The sequence below is a fragment of the Heptranchias perlo genome, chromosome 39 (genome assembly GCF_035084215.1).
Source record: "Heptranchias perlo isolate sHepPer1 chromosome 39, sHepPer1.hap1, whole genome shotgun sequence".
NCBI lineage: Eukaryota > Metazoa > Chordata > Chondrichthyes > Hexanchiformes > Hexanchidae > Heptranchias > Heptranchias perlo.
In genome coordinates this window covers 4,908,996-4,925,783 of record NC_090363.1, presented here as the reverse complement: position 1 = coordinate 4,925,783, position 16,788 = coordinate 4,908,996, and the positions used below count along the sequence as shown (strand labels likewise).

At 50.4% G+C, this 16,788-nt stretch overlaps 1 protein-coding gene across 1 annotated transcript in view; it reads left to right on the top strand.

Moving 5' to 3' along the window:
- Positions 1 to 16,788, top strand: part of LOC137304886 (neural proliferation differentiation and control protein 1-like) — a 30,886-nt gene that overhangs the window by 3,032 nt on the left and 11,066 nt on the right. The window contains exons 2-5 of the mRNA XM_067973679.1: positions 6,718 to 6,861; positions 10,767 to 10,877; positions 15,858 to 16,049; positions 16,432 to 16,498. Of these exons, the coding sequence (XP_067829780.1) occupies positions 6,718 to 6,861; positions 10,767 to 10,877; positions 15,858 to 16,049; positions 16,432 to 16,498 (514 nt within the window). The remainder of the gene's footprint in view (positions 1 to 6,717; positions 6,862 to 10,766; positions 10,878 to 15,857; positions 16,050 to 16,431; positions 16,499 to 16,788) is intronic.

Here is a 16,788-nt window from a genome sequence, read left to right as displayed (position 1 = left end):
ACTACACTTCAAAAGTACTTAATTGGCTGTAAAGCGCTTTGGGACATCCTGAGGTCATGAAAGGTGCTTCTAGTGAGCGTGGAGTTTGAAGTTACCTGCTCAGTCCACCTCCTTGCCCCATTGATTCAGAGGTTTTTGAGAATTCATGAAGAATTCCCTCCATAAGCCTCTCCATCTCTCTTAAGATGCTCCTTAAAACCTACCTCTTGACCAAGCTTTTGGCCACCTGTCCTAATATCTCCTTATGTGGCTCGGTGTCTTGTTTGATAATCGTCCCCTTGGGGACATTTTATTACGTTAAAGGCGCTATATAAATGCAAGTTGTTGTAGTTGATGTTGGATGAAGACAGAATAGGTCTTGGCTTTGATTCATTGTTGCAATGTGCGTGATAACACGCATTATGTCAATGGCACATTAATTAATTGAATTGAACTCCTCTCCCAGCCGTTTGGCGATCTCAATGGTTGAACGTCGACGCCAGTGTGCTCCATGAGTCCTTGTCGATGTATCGCCGATCATTTCAATGCGCTTTCTCTTTCCTTTTCCCGTGCCATTCACGCTGAGGGGTGCTTAGTCCAATTTACACTTGAAAGCCATTCCAATCAATGACCTTTCGGTGCTGTGTCTCCTCATCAGTTCCAAAGAACGAAAGCTCGTGTCGGTGTCAATGTACTCGGGCATTCATTGAGTTGCTAGGTGATGCGAGGCTTGACACTTTATAATCTCATTAGCTACCAGGCTCTGATAATTGACTGCAGCAACTGATTGGCTGTTTGCAAAAGGGCTACTATTAATTTCCAACTCTGTTTTTATTTTTCCTTCTCGCATCGGTTGATTTTTCCAGTGGGCAATGGTTCCAAAAAACCATGCCCCCTCCACTCCCCTCCAGTTTGACTCGTATGACTCATTAACCTCCTCCAGCCCTACCACCCTCCGAGATCTCTGCGCTCCTCCAATTCTGGCCTCTTGCGCATCCCCGATTTTAATCGCCCCACCATTGGCGGCCGTGCCTTCAGCTGCCTAGGCCCTAAGCAGTGGAATTCCTTTCCTCAGCCTCTCTACCTCACTCTCTCCTCTCTCTCCCTCCTTTAAGACGCTCCTTAAAACCTACCTTTTTGAGCAAGCTTTTGGTCACCTCTTCTAATATCTCCTTACGTGGCTCGATGTCAAGTTTTGTTTGATAATCGCTCCTGTGAAGCGCCTTGGGGACGTTTTACTACGTTAAAGACGCTGTATAAATGCAAGTTGTTGTTGTTGAGGCCGGTGTTTGGATCTTGGGGACAGAATGGTAAAGTTCTGGTGCAAATCCAGCCAGAAGTGACTGCACCCAATGGGGGAGAAGTTGGTCTCTGGCATAACGGCGAAATGGTAATCGGTAGCCCGATTGGCCATTGCCCAGTTTGCACCACTGCCGAAGACCAATTTCATAGGAAACATTAGGAACAGGAGTAGGCCATTCAGCCCCTCGAGCCTGCTCCTGCTCCGCCACTCTATTAGATCATTGACTGATCAAATTTTGCCCCCACTCTTACTGGGTCAGCTCATTTCTATAATTGTTCACAGCCCCTCAGTGCAGCTTCAGCCCGTGGAAACTGGTCCCCCAGCAAGAGTCAGTGCTTTCAGGAGGGGAAGAGGAAGAAAATCGAGGGGCAGCAACTTCCCCCAAAAATAAAATGAGTGCTGTACTAAGTTACAACAACAATCTCCCATTCTCCGAAAAGCTAATCTCAGGAAAATGCTGAGTTATATTCGGCTTGTAGTAAAATTCAGCTATTTCTGATGAACTGCTCTGAGCAGCAGTGCAGCAGGTCCCCTCCCCCTTCCCCTCCCCTCCCTCACTTCCTCCCTCCCTCCTTCGCTCCCTCCCTTGCTCACTCCCCTCCGTTGCTCCCTCCCCTCCCTCTCTCCCTCCCTCACTCACTCCCTCTAGCTATCTAGCTCTCTCTCTCTCCCTCTTTCCCTCACTCACTCCCTCAATCTATTTCTCTCTCTCTCTCACCCTCTCTCCCTCACTCACTCCGTCAATCTATTTCTCTCTCTCTCTCTTTCCCTCGCTCACTCCCTCATACTATTTCTCTCTCTCCCTCCCTCCCACATTCAACCAGCAATCCAAATATTTACACAGAAAAAGTACTGGTCAGGTAGAGCATGGAGGGACGTCATCCTTCCCATGCTGCATCTGTCATTCGGTATCCATGGTTACTGAGATGGACTCAGGATCCATCCAGTTTTCAATTCATCAGACAGTCTACATTCTATCTTTTTGTATAAAATTCTAATGAGGTCAAAATGGGCAAATGTAAATTGGTTTCTGTAAACTGCGAACTGCAAGGGGTTTGCTTCTGCCTTTCTGTATGTGTGTGAATGCACAACACGCCACATAAAGCCATCGTGGTTACAGTGTCTGCTGCGGCCCAGTGGGTCGCAGTCTCACAGAGGGACCTCTGTGATCAGCAGCCTGAAAGAGGAAGACGGCTCGCTGACGTCCTCGCAGGCCGACATACCGAGGATCGGCAAATCCCTTTATGCCGGGCTGTATGACGCGAAGCCCACAGGCAGCACGGCCTCCCAATCCTTCCTGTCCTCCATCACGGAGGTCTTAGAGGACAGCGAGCGGGAGAGCACGGATCGGCCACTGACCTTGGACGAGCTGACAAAGGCCGTCCGGTCCTTCGAGAAGAGTAGAAATCCCGGAAGCGACGGCTTACCGGTCAAGTTGTACTCGACTCTGTGGGACTGGATATCCCAGACCTACTGGAAGTGTACGGGGGTATGCTTCTGGCAGGCAGCATGTCAGAGTCCATGAGGAAAGGCATCATCACCCTCATCTATAAGTGGAAGTGGGGGAGGGAAGAAATCAGAAATTGGCGACCCGTTTCCTTGCTAAATATCGACTACAAGATTCTGTCCAAGGCCATTGCCAACAGGGTCAAGTTTGCTCTGGAGCGGGTGATCCACCCAGATCAGACCTGTACTATACCCGGTAGGAAGATCTCTGACAGCCTTGTGCTGCTCAGGGATACGATCGCCTACATGCAGGACAGGGAGGGTGAACATCTGCCTCATCAGCCTGGACCAGAAGAAGGTCTTCGACAGAATATCCCACACGTACACGATGGACGTGCTCTCCAAAGTGGGGTTTGGGGAGGGAAGCCCCATTGGATCCGACCGCTCTTTGCGGACATCCATAGCGCAGTCCTAATCAACGGGTGGGAGTCAGAGAGCTTTCCGATCAGATCTGGAGTCAGGCAGGTCTACCCTCTCTCCGCAGTCTTGTTGGTATGTTGTATCGAGCCATTTGCCGCGTCCATCAGGAAGGACACAGGTATCGGGGGGGTGACGATTCCAGGCAGCGGAGGCTCGCGGGTTAAGGCTTCCCTGTACATGGACGATGTCACCGTTTTCTGCTCCGACCAGCAGTCGGTCCACAGACTGATGGGCATCTGCGACCGTTTCGAGCTGGCCTCGGGGGCCAGAGTGAAACGAAATAAAAGTGAGGCCATGTTCTTTGGCAGGTGGGAGACCCGATCCCTTGTCCACTTCACTGTCAGTTCCGAATATCTGAAGGGGCTGGGGATCTGGTTTGGGGGGCCCCTGGCCTGCATGAAGAACTGGGAGGAGCGGGTCGCCAAGGCCAAGCAGAAGCTTGGTATGTGGGTGGGGCACTCCCTCTCCATAATCGGCAGGAACCTGGTGATAGGGTGTGAGGCACTCGAGATGTTGCTCGACGTGGCCAGGGTCTGGCCCATTCCCCGCTGATCTGCCATCACAGTCACCCGAGCTATCTTCCACTTTGTCTGGAGGTCCAAGGTAGAACACGTCCACAGGGCCAACATAAACAAACCCCCAGACAAAGGGGGGAAAACTGCCCCCAATGCTGCTCTGATCCTGATGGTCACCTTTGTGTGTGGTTGCCTCAGGATATGCGTAGAGCCCCAGTACGCAAACACGTTGTCTCATTACGTGCTGGGTTTCTACCTGTCCAACATACTGAGAAGGCTGAGTCTGGCCATGCTGGCCAAGCAGGCGCAGGACGTCCCATCCAGCTAGACCGTTCCCCCCCACACCTGTCCCAGGTGGAGAAGTTCCTGAGGAGGAACCCCTTCGACCACAAGGCCGTCAGATAGTGGTTGATGTGAAACGTCCTGAGAGTCCTGCAAGGAACTGAGAGGGTGGACTCGATCAGTTTCTTCCCCGACCAGACGGTCGATGCCATTTGGCAGAACGTCTCGTTGCCGGAACTGACCAACAGGCAGCAGATGGTGGTGAGGAAGGCCCTCCCAGTGCGGTCCTTCCAACACGCACGGAACCTCGGCGCCACCGCGAGCTGCCCTCGAGGCTGTGGCGGGGAGGGGACCATTGTCCACCTCCAGATGGGCAGCCCCTTTGCACATAGGGTGTGGAGAGAGATGCGTTAGTATCTGTCCCGGTTCATCCCAAACAGCTCGGTAATACAGGACGCCATGCTCTACGGACTGTTCCTCAGACGCACACCAAGACAGATATCACCTGCGGCTGGAAGACCATCAACTCGGTGAAGGAGGCCCTTTGGTCCACCTGAAACCTGCTGGTCTTCCAGCAGAAGGAGCTGTCCACGACCGAGTGTTGCCGACTGGCACAGTCCAAGGTGTAGGAGTACGTGCTGAGGAACACACTGAAACCAGGTGCGACCTACGCAAATGTTCTATGGGGAAAGGCCACCGTGTAAGGCCATCCCACCTTGTATTGTACACCATGAACTGTATGTACAATGTATGATGTGTAACTGTATTGATTGTACCAGGACCGTTGAGTTGTACTGTATGTACCGTTGCAAATTGTATGATCTTGTATTGTTCGAAGCATGACTTTATTTTTATTCGTTCACGGGATGTGGGTGTCGCTGGCGAGGCCGGCATTTATTGCCCATCCCTAATTGCGGTGGTGAGCCGCCTTCTTGAACCGCTGCAGTCCGTGCGGTGAAGGTTCTCCCACAGTGCTGTTAGGAAGGTAGTTCCAGGATTTTGACCCAGCGACGATGAAGGAACAGCGATATATTTCCAAGTGGGGATGGTGTGTGACTTGGAGGGGAACGTGCAGGTGGTGTTGTTCCCATGTAGCTGTTGCTCTTGTCCTTCTAGATGGTAGAGGTCACGGGTTTGGGAGGTGCTGTCGAAGAAGCCTTGGCGAGTTGCTGCAGTGCATCCTGTGGATGGTACACACTGCAGCCACAATTGCATTGTATGTACCTTTACAAATTTTATGAATAAACTACATTTTGAAATTTAAAAAAAGGCTCAGTGGGTGGCACTCTCGCCTGAGTCAAAAGGTTGTGGGTTCACATCCCACTCCAGAAACTTAAGCACATAATCCAGCCTGACACTCCCAGTGCAGTACTGAGGGAGTGCTACACTGCCGGAGGTGCCGTCTTTCAAGCAAGACATTAAACCAAGCCTCATCTGCCCCTCTCAGGTGGATGTAAAAGATCCTGTGACATTATTTTGAAGAGCGGGGAGATCCCCCTGGAGTCCTGGCCAATATTTAGCCCTCAACCAACATCACTAAAACAGATTGCCTGGTCATCATCACATTGCTGTTTGTGGGACCTTGCTGCAGATTGTCTGCCGCGTTTCCTACATTACAACAGTGACTACACTTCAAGAAGTACTTCATTGGCTGTAAAGCGCTTTGGGACGTCCTAAGGTCACGAAAGGCGCTGTATAAATGCAAGTCTTTAGTGTAACGCTTCTGGTAGTAGCCTAGATGGTGTGAGGTTTAAATCCTATATTTGATAGGCAGAATTTTCCAAGACCAGCAGGGCCAGGCACAAAATGGGAGCTTATTGGAAAATCGTGAATGCACTTACCCGCGAGTTAACGGGCAGAAAATCGCGAGCACTGCACCTGTGATTTGCTGATAAGTCGTCCTCCATGTGTAAGGCCCCACCAGTGACCTGGGACCTCTGAAAACTCTGCCCACGGTCAATTGCATGGTTGGCATGGGATTGGAGTCACATATAGGCCAGACCGGGTAAGGACGGCAGGTTTCCCCTCCCCGAAAGGATTATCTCTTTACCCAACCTCTTCCAATTTAGAACTAGTGAGGGGACATTCTCATCCCAGCAAACCCTCTCCCTCATCTCTTGCCATTTACAGAAAAAAAAACAATTCAGGGTTAAGGTGCGTAGTCTGCAGGAGATCTGGGACTTACGATCTGGCAGTACATTCTAACATGCCAGCTTGCCTCAGCAGTAAGGTTCTGGGTTCAAGCCCCACCTTGGGGTTTAAGCGCGATACAGAGGGAGCACTGCATTGTGGAGGTGCTGTCTTTCGGATGAAATGTTAAACCGAGGTCCTGCCACGGGTAAATATAATCGATGGCACGATTCAAAGAGAAGGAGGTTTGCCTGGTGTCCTGGTTGGTGCCCACCCCTTCCACCAACACCACCGAAAACAGGCCATCTGGTCATTTGCTGTTTTTGGGATCTTGCTGTGCGTGAATTGACTGCTGCGTTTGCCCACAAAACAACAGTAGCTACACTTGAAAGGTAATTAATTGGCTGTGAGGTGCTTAGAGGCCTCCTGAGGATGTGAAAGGCGCTATATAAATAAATGCAAGTTCATTCTCTCCACTGTTGGGGAACAGGGAACTGCACAGTTCTGGGTCTCGCTGCTGTTGCTGTATATCAATTGCTCCTTGAATTCTCATTTTCCTTTTCCCTTCTGTCTTGCCCACAGCTTCCCAGTGCCCCAGACGTCTTGACTGTGCTCTCCGCCGTCGCCACCCCTGTCCACCAGGGTCACATGACTGCGGCCCCTGTCTTCCCCGCTACCAAGAGGATAACGACATGAAGTGTGAACTCGTGGGACATCACGGGCATGGTGGGTGGAGAATATTTAACTTAAATGGCATAGAATTCTACAACAGGCCATTCGGCCCAACTGGTCCATGCCGGTGTTTATGCTCCACACGAGCCTCCTCCCACCCCTCTTCATCTCACCCTATCAGCATATCCTTCTATTCCTTTCTCCCTCATGTGTTTATCCAGCTTCCCCTTCAATGCATCTACGCTATTCGCCTCAACTACTCCTTGTGGTAGCGAGTTCCACATTCTCACCACTCTCTGGGTAAAGAAGTTTCTCCTGAGTTCCCTATTGGATGTATTAGTGACTATCTTATATTTATGGCCCCTAGATCTGGTCTCCCCCACAAGTGGAAACATCTTCTCTACGTCTACCCTATCAAACCCTTTCATAATTTTAAAGACCTCTATCAGGTCGCCCCTCGGTGTTATCTTTTCCAGAGAAAAGAGCCCCAGCACTGTTCTCAGTTTTCATTCCCGTTCCAGTTTATATCCAGGGGCATCTGCAGTTTATCCACCAACCATCGAATCAGCGGTGTTTGAGCGGTGGTTCCATTGGAACATTCCACGGCATGTTACTGGGGGCTCCTAACTAATGAATTCAAGGACTCCGGAGGGGTCTTGATGCACTCACCAGTTTAAATGCCTACCCACCAAATTTGACCTCCTCCGCCCTGCCCCCCCCCCCCGCCATAACAAGCTGAATCCTTGGTACAGTCTGGGAATTCACCCTGCTCTAGCATCTGGTCTACTGAACTAATGGCCTAAGAGAGGAACCAGAGAAAGCTGCAGTGAAATCTGGCCCCCCTCACCTTCATTTAACACCAACTCCTCTTAAAGAGCCCCTAGCCCTCTGACAGAGCTGTTCCTATTGTTTTATTACTCACCCGGGTCCGTCTCCTTTAAACCAGCTGAACAGGGAGTAGGATAAAGGCCAGACTCGGAGTTTGAAATTTGTGGTTTGCTTTGTTAATGATGAAAATTTATTTTTACAAAATTTTATTAATCAACCGTTTTAAGGTCCCCTCACTGGGTGCATTAGCCTAGATTTTGTGGTCAAGTCTCTGGAGCGGGACTTAAACCCACAACCTTCTGACTCAGTACACCAGAGTGCTCCCCACTGAGCCGCGGCTGACACTCGATAGGGAGATTTAAGGGCCGATCCCTCGATTGGGCGCCTGTGAGTGTGGGAAGTCACGGGCCCGCGGGTCTGGACGGATAATCAGAGGGCCCTCGATTCGTGGAGCAGGGCTCCCTGTGAGAGTCGCAGCTGTCGGGAGCACCTGAAGGGCAATCAGCTCTTGAATGTCATGCAATTTCCTTTAGCAAACAGGCAGTGAAAGTTCGCAGCACAGTTACGCCAACCTTACTGTAGCAGAGAGTAAACACCACTCACTAAGTGAAAAGTTACATGCTCCTTTCGTCAGGAAACAAATTTTTTTGTTGCTTCTACCGGATTGAGCTGAGTGATCGACCCACTGCACCACCCAGTCCCAGAGGGGGAAAGGACAGTGTCTGACCCACTGCACCACCCAGTCCCAGAGGGGGAAAGGACAGTGCCTGACCCACTGCACCACCCAGTCCCAGAGGGGGAAAGGACAGTGTCTGACCCACTGCACCACCCAGTCCCAGAGGGGGAAAGGACGGTGCCTGACCCACTGTACCACCCAGTCCCAGAGGGGGAAAGGACGGTGTCTGACCCACTGTACCGCCCAGTCCGAGAGGGGGAAAGGACGGTGTCTGACCCACTGTACCGCCCAGTCCCAGAGGGGGAAAGGACGGTGCCTGACCCACTGTACCACCCAGTCCCAGAGGGGGAAAGGACAGTGTCTGACCCACTGCACCACCCAGTCCCAGAGGGGGAAAGGACGGTGCCTGACCCACTGTACCACCCAGTCCCAGAGGGGGAAAGGACGGTGTCTGACCCACTGTACCGCCCAGTCCGAGAGGGGGAAAGGACGGTGTCTGACCCACTGTACCGCCCAGTCCCAGAGGGGGAAAGGACGGTGCCTGACCCACTGTACCACCCAGTCCCAGAGGGGGAAAGGACAGTGTCTGACCCACTGCACCACCCAGTCCCAGAGGGTGAAAGCACAGTGTCTGACCCACTGTACCACCCAGTCCCAGAGGGGGAAAGGACAGTGTCTGACCCACTGTACCACCCAGTCCCAGAGGGTGAAAGGACAGTGTCTGACCCACTGTACCGCCCAGTCCCAGAGGGGGAAAGGACAGTGCCTGACCCACTGTACCACCCAGTCCCAGAGGGGGAAAGGACAGTGTCTGACCCACTGTACCACCCAGTCCCAGAGGGGGAAAGGACTGTGTCTGACCCACTGTACCACCCAGTCCCAGAGGGGGAAAGGACGGTGTCTGACCCACTGTACCACCCAGTCCCAGAGGGGGAAAGGACAGTGTCTGACCCACTGTACCACCCAGTCCCAGAGGGGGAAAGGACAGTGTCTGACCCGCTGTACCAAAATTTTAAATCACTAAGAAAAGGAGTTAAGGTTCTCGGTAAATATAATTTCTGAGGCCTGGGTTTGGGGGAGTGGCTCCTGTTGTGTGAGGGAGGGGACAGAAACCTATAAAACATCGGTGTTGTTCAACGCTTCTGTTTGCACAGGACAAGGTTATTGTGTCACATTCTAATCAGCCAGGACTCTGTTTAGAGGAGATAAAACCGAGACAAATAACATGCTGGAGGACCCACTCAGCCTCACTGCGTACGAGAGCTTCTGGCATGAGGGCTCTCCTGCACCTTTCTCTCCTCTCTTTGGTATTCGGCACACCTGTTAATTACAACTCCGGTGAGTACGACACTTTCAGGCGTGAATATTTCTGCTTAAAGAAAAAGAAAACGATGGATGGCCTTTGGTGCGATGCCTCCCGCAGTCAAACAGCCCCCGGGGTCGGGGGGGGGTGAATTTCTTCAGGGGGTTCTCTCAATCGTCCACTAAAGTTTCGATGGAAGAGACGAGAAAATGTTGCGAAATGGACGTGAACGCTTTGGGACGTTATTCTCTACGACAAAGGCGCTATATAAATGCACATCGTCCTTGTTCGTGGTTCGCCACATTCAGAAGAGGAGGGGAGAAAACCCTGGGAGAAAATCAGGCCGAAAAGATTTATCAGCATTCGCTCGACAGCGTTTACCGATCAGGGTATTTACGCGGAACTGTCCTTCAGGAGGGTCAACGGGTCTCCCACGGGCTAAATTGTACAGTGGTCTGCGGAATGAATGGGCCAAGTGGCCTTTTCGTAGGATCATAGGAACAGGAGGAGGCCATTCAGCCCCTCGAGCCCGTTCCGACATTCAATTAGATCTACCCGCCTTGGTTCCGTAACCCTCAATACCCCTCACCGAGCAAAAATCTATCAATCTCAGTTTTGACATTTTTCAATTGACCCCCAGCCTCAACAGCTTTTCTGGGGAGAGAGTTCCAGATTCCCACTCCCCTTTGTGTGAAGAAACGCTTCCTGACATCACCCCTGAACGGCCCAGCTCTAATTTTAAGGTTATGCCCCCTTGTTCTGGACTCCCCCCACCAGAGGAAATAGTTTCTCTCTATCTACCCTATCGAATCCTTTAATCATCTTAAACACCTCAATCAGATCACCCCTTAATTCCCACGATGACATGCTCTTACCAGCGGACGTCACTAGGTAGCCATCAGGAACAGGAAACCTGGCTGATTTTATTTTATTTTTGCCCCCGACCCTCAGGGGCACTGGCAAGGAGCAGGTGCATGCCGGCCTTTCACTAGATCCGCTCGACCAGGAATCTCAGTCCCGTCCTCTCCAATTGCTTCCTTTCAAACAGTGTTTTTCCCGCTGCAGATGGCCGGATTAAGTTTGCTTCCGAAATTTTTTTTAAAAAATAGGATTGAAATTGTGAGGAACTTTTCTTCTTTACTCTTGTTTCAGGTGGGAGCCCGGAAGCTGCAGGACCCGATGATGTCGTTGGCATAATCCACTCGCTATTGACCAAAGTGGAGAAGCTTGGACCCGTGGCAGTGATAGACCATGAGATAAACAGTAGGATCTCTTAGACTATTAGAAATATAACAACAACAAGGCGCATTTATACGGCACCATTAACATAGTAAAACGTCCCCAAGGCGCTTCACAGGAGCGTAATCAGACAAAATTTGACACCGAGCCACATGAAAAGATATTAAGAAAGGTTTGGCCAAAGAGGTAGGTTTTAAGAAGCATCTTAAAGGAGGAGAGAGAGGTGGAGAGGTTTAGATAGGAAATTCCAGAGGCTCGGCCGCCAATGGTGGAGCAATTAAAATTGGGGATGTGCAAGTGATCAGAGTTGGAGGAGTGCAGAGATCTCGGAGGGTGTAGGGCTGGAGGAGGTCACAGAGATAGGGAGGTGGGGGGGGGGTGCGAGGCCATGGAGGGATAGCAAGGATGAGAATGTACTAATTAGACAGTAGGGAAGGAGGGGAGAGGAAAGGGGAGGAGGGGAGGGGAGAGGGGAAGGGGAGGGGAGAGGAGAGGAGGAGAGGAGAAGAGAGGAGGGGAGGGCAGAGAGCAGGGGAGAGGAGGGGGAGCAGAGAGTAGAGGAGAGGAAGGGAGAGGAAATGAGGAGAGGGGAGAGGAGAGGAGGGGAAAGGAGGGAAGTGGAGAGGAAGGGATGGGAGGGGAGGGAAGGGGAGTGGAGGGGAGAGGAGGGGATGGGAGGGGAGGGAAGGGGAGTGGAGGGGAGAGGTGAAGAGTGGAGGGAAGGGAGATGGGGAGGGAAGAGGAAGGAAGGAAAGGGCAGAGGGGAGGGGAGAGGAGTGGAGGGGAGATGGGAGAGAGGGAGGGAGGGGAGGGGAGGTGAGGGGGCGGGGAGGGAGATGGGGAGGGAAGAGGAGGGGAGGAGAGGGGAGAGGAGAGGAAGGGAGAGGAGAGGAGGAAACTGAAGAAAGACTGATTTCGAAAAGAAATCTCCATGAGAGAATGGTTCGGAAATCCAACAGTGCCCCCACGTGTTCCAGTCCCACGGTCACATCACACTGACTGACCTTTTTCTCTCTGCCACCAGTTGCCTCCCCTCTTTACCTGGGGGAGGAGGAGAAGGGGGAGGGGGAAGGAGACTGAGGTCTGGCTTCATAGCTGAACCAGATCCTGACCTAATCAGACATCCACACCCACCTTTCCAGTCGGATAATGAACAGGGGTGAGAATCCTGGTTAATTTTTGTCCCCTCCTGATCCCAACTAAGGCTCAATCCTAGTGCCCGCACTGTCCCTCCACCTGTGATCAGCTAACGCAAACTCGGAGAGCAAACCCAAGGCCTTCCTAGTCTGCGACCCATTGGATGACATGGAATGTACAGCATAGAAACAGGCCATTCGGCCCAACTGGTCTATGCCGGTGTTTATACTCCACACAAGCCGCCTCCCATTATAATTGTCAGTCTTGGCTCAGTGGGTAGCACCCTCGCCTCTGAGTCAGAAGGTAGTAGATTCAAGCCCACTCCAGACACTTGTGCACGAAATCCAAGCTGACACTTCCAGTGCAATACTGAGGGAGTACTGCACTGTCGGAGATGCCACCTTTCAGATGAGTCATTAAACTAAGGTTCCGTCTGACCTCTCGGGCGGACATAAAAGATCCCACAGCACTACTTCGAAGAAGACCAGGGGAGCTGTCCTGGCCAATATTAATCCCTCAACCAACACCACTAAAACAGATTATTTGGTCATTAGCTTATTGCTGTTTGTGGGATCTTGCTGTGCGCAAATTGGCTGCCGCGTTTCTTACATTGCAACACGTCAAAAAGTGCTTCATTGGCTGTAAAGAGCTTTGGGACCATCCCGAGGCCATGAAAGGTGCTATATAAATGCAAGTCTTTCTTTATAGTCACCTCTTCCTATTCTGCCCCGAATCCCTCCAGTCCTTTCTCCCTCGTGTATGCATCAAGCCTCCCCTTAAGTGCATCAATCCTTCAAACACTCCACGTGGCAGCGAGCTCTGCATTCTCACCATTCTCTGTGCAAAGAAATTCCTCCGAAATTCTTCATTCTGCTGGCTTGTATCCATGGCCCCCCTTATGTTGGACTCAACCTCAAGTAGAACCAATTTCTCTACATCGACGTTAAGTTTATTCCAAGATGGTTTTATTCTCTTTGTTGAAGATGGGTCACCTCTTCCAGATTTTCCTGTCCTCCGCTACACAACCACTGGGTGCCACCTGCAGCCAACCTCCTCCCAGGCCTCTGTCGATACCGCTGAGCAAGCGGCCACTAGGGGGGGGGCGCTCTGCTGGCTCAGTGCGCCCATTCAGTGAGAAGCTGGACCTCGGAGACAAAGGGGGGTGATTTTAACCCCCAAGAGCGGGCAGGTTGGGGGCGGGTGGGAGTTGAAAATGGTTGTTTTCTTGGGTCGCAACCGCAAAATTTTCGGGCTTTGCATTCCCAGTGGGAAACCTGTACTTTTACGCTCCGACGTTAAACCCGGAAATAAAGCCAGGTTGCGGTCGCGACCCAAAAAACAACTGTTTTCAACTCCCACCCGCCCCCAACCCACCCGTTCTTGGGGTTTAAAATCACCCCCAAGGTGTGGATCCAGACGTGTTCCCCGGCCCGTGTTGAGTTATCTGATCTCGGCTGGGGCCCGCACTAGGATTGCATAGGAACAGGAGGAGGCCATTCAGCCCCTCGAGCCTGTTCCGCCATTCAATTAGATCATGGCTGATCAGTATCTTAACTCCATCTACCCGCCTTAGTTCTGTAACCCTTAATACCCTTACCCAACAAAAATCTATCAATCTCAGTTTTGAAATTTTCAATTGACCCCCAGCCTTGTTGGCTTTTTTGGGGGAGAGAGTTCCAGATTTCCACTACCCTTTGTGATTACCCCTGATTTGAGCCTAGCTCTAATTTTAAGATTACACCCTCTTGTTCTGGACTCCCTCCACCAGAGGAAACAGTTTCTCTCCATCTACCCTATCAAACCCTTTAATCATACCGCACCCTATATAATTGCTACAATTGCTATAGTTGGCTTCAGCGACCCTTGGCTATAGTGGGTAAATGTATCAACTTGGGTTCCCATTGCTGACCGTTACCCAATGCACCCTGCAGCCCAGAGACCATGTGTGAAGGTGTGTTGAGGGCAGGATTGACTTGGCTGTTCTACCATGGTATTTTACGGTATTATGACTGACATTGACTCCCGTTCCAGCAACACCTCGATTTTACAATTCTCATCCTTGTTTTCAAATCCCTCCATGGCTTTGCTCCTCCCTATCTCTGTAACTTCCTCTAGCCCTACAACCCACCGAGATCTCTGAGCTCCTCCAATTCTGGCCTTTTGCGCATCCCCGATTTTCATCAGTGCGATTGGCGGCCGTGCCTGCAGCTGCCTAGGCCCTAAGCTCTGGGATTCCCTCTCTAAACCTCTCCACCTCTCTACCTCTCGCTCCCTCTTTAAGACGCTCCTTAAAACTTACCTCATCTGTCCTGATATCTCCTTATGTGGCTCAGTGTCAAATTTTGTTTGATAATCGCTCCTGTGAAGCGCCTTGGGAAGTTTTACTATGTTAAAGGCACTATATAAATACAAGTTGTTGTCGTAATATAATACAATAGTTTATACCTCTGCCACAGAAAGAAAGAACTTGCATTTATATAGCACCTTTCACATCCTCAGGATGTCTCAAAGTACTTTACAGCCAATGAATCATTATTTTTTTGAAGCGTAGTCACTGTTGTAATGTAGAAAACACTGGTCAATTTGCACACAGCAAGATCCCACAAACGGCAATGTGATAAATGAGCAGCTAATCTTTTTCCGTCATGTTGGTTGATCAATAAGCGTTGGCCGGGACACTGGGAGATCTCTCCTCCTCTTCTTCAAATAATGCCGTGGAATTTTTTTGCATTCACTTGAACAGGAAGAGGGGCCTCAGTTTAATGTCTCATCCAAAAGGACGGCACTTCCAACGATGTGCTCGGTCAGCACTGCTCTACATGTCAGCCTAGATTATGTGGTAAAGTCCCTGCCGTAGGTGATTAAACCAATGACCTGCTGAGTCAAAGGCAAGAGTACTGAGCCAAGCTAACAATTATCCTGTGATACAACAGAGTGGTATAGAGCTGTGTTACACCTCCTGATATAATGCAGTGGTATATCATTGAGTTATACCTGCTGGTATGATACAGTGGTATATCATCGTGTTACACCTCCTGATGTAATACAGTGGTATATTATTGTATTATACCTCCTGATATAATCTAGTGGTGTATTATTGTGTTATACTGCCTGATAAAATGCAGTGGTATATAATTGTGTTATACCCAGTGATATAATACAGTGGTATATCACCGTGTTATACCCCATGATATAATACAGTGGTATATTGCTGTGTTACACCTCCTGATATAATACGGTGGTATATCATTGTGTTACACCTGCTGGTATAATACACTGGTATATTATTGTGTTTTCCCTCCTGATATAATATGGTGGTATATTATTGTGTTATACCCCATGTTATAATACAGTGGTATATCACCGTGTTATACCCCATGATATAATACAGTGGTATATCACCGTGTTATACCCCATGATATAATACAGTGGTATATCACCGTGTTATACCCCATGATATAATACAGTGGTATATCACCGTGTTATACCCCATGATATAATACAGTGGTATATCACCGTGTTATACCCCATGATATAATACAGTGGTATATCACCGTGTTATATCCCGTGATATAACACAGTGGTATATAACAATGGTGTAATGTTACGATATGCCACTAAAATTGTACAATGTACCCGAGATTCAGCACTTTTGTGGACAGAGTTGAACACTGACTCCGCTCACTTTACTTTGTCCGAGACTCGTCTACTTCCTGTTGAGATACGTAAATTGATCTGATTGGCAGTTGATGGCATCAATTGAGGCATCAAGTGTGGACCAGTTTCATAAGGGTCACGGCGGTGAAGGTCAAAGGTCACGATATGCCAGTCGCAACCACAGAGATTTTTTTATTATTATTACGACAGCAACCCCCAGTGAACCTCGCCTAACCTCCACATACAGCCGGGGTTCCACCAGCCTCGGGAATTTGTCGAGACCCTCCCAGAGCACCGAGGAACCACCGTCCACAGTGGAGACCACGGGAGAGACTCACACCGGACCCAGCAGAGAAGGACGCAAGGAGTCGTCGCGATTACTGAATGACGTGGTCTCACTGAGTAGGTATCGAGAATCCAGTCTGGATTAAGAAGGGGTGGAGGGGGAGAACAGAGAGTGGGGGGGGGGATGCTGGGGATGATGGTATTGGCACAAACCCATTTTTTAATAAAACTAATGGCGAAATGTGATGGTGGAGATATGAAAGAGGTCGGCCGCTGGGTCAGGAAGGCTGACGAATTGTTTCCGCTCCCTGGCCCAAGGGCACTGAGCCTATTGGCAGTGATCTGACTGGGATGGTGATGGCCTTCAATCACGGCCAATTCTTCACGATCTCATGGCTGCACCGTGATGCAGGCAAAGTAGGGCTTGAGTAGACAGAGCACAGCTCACCCGCTGAACCATTGTCCACTAACGATCCCTCCTTTTCACCTCTCTTCCCAGGCCTGGTTATCATCTGCACGGTGACTGGCTTCTTTGGACTGGTTGTGGCTGGTTTATGCTGGTATAGGTGAGTGCCTGCTGCTTTTAATGTCGCCGAGATCCCCTGCGCTCCTCCAATTCTGGCCTTTTGCACATCTCCGATTTTCATCGCTCCGCCATTGGCGGCCGTGCCTTCAGCTGCCTGGGCTCCGAGCTCTGGAATTCCCTCCCTAAACCTCTCCCCCTCTCTCCCCTCCTTTAAGGCGCTCCTTAAAACCTACCTCTTTGACCAAGCTTTTGGTCACCTGTCCTAATATCTCCTTATGTGGCTCGGTGTCAAATTTTGATTAATAATCGTTCCTGTTGGGACGTTTTACT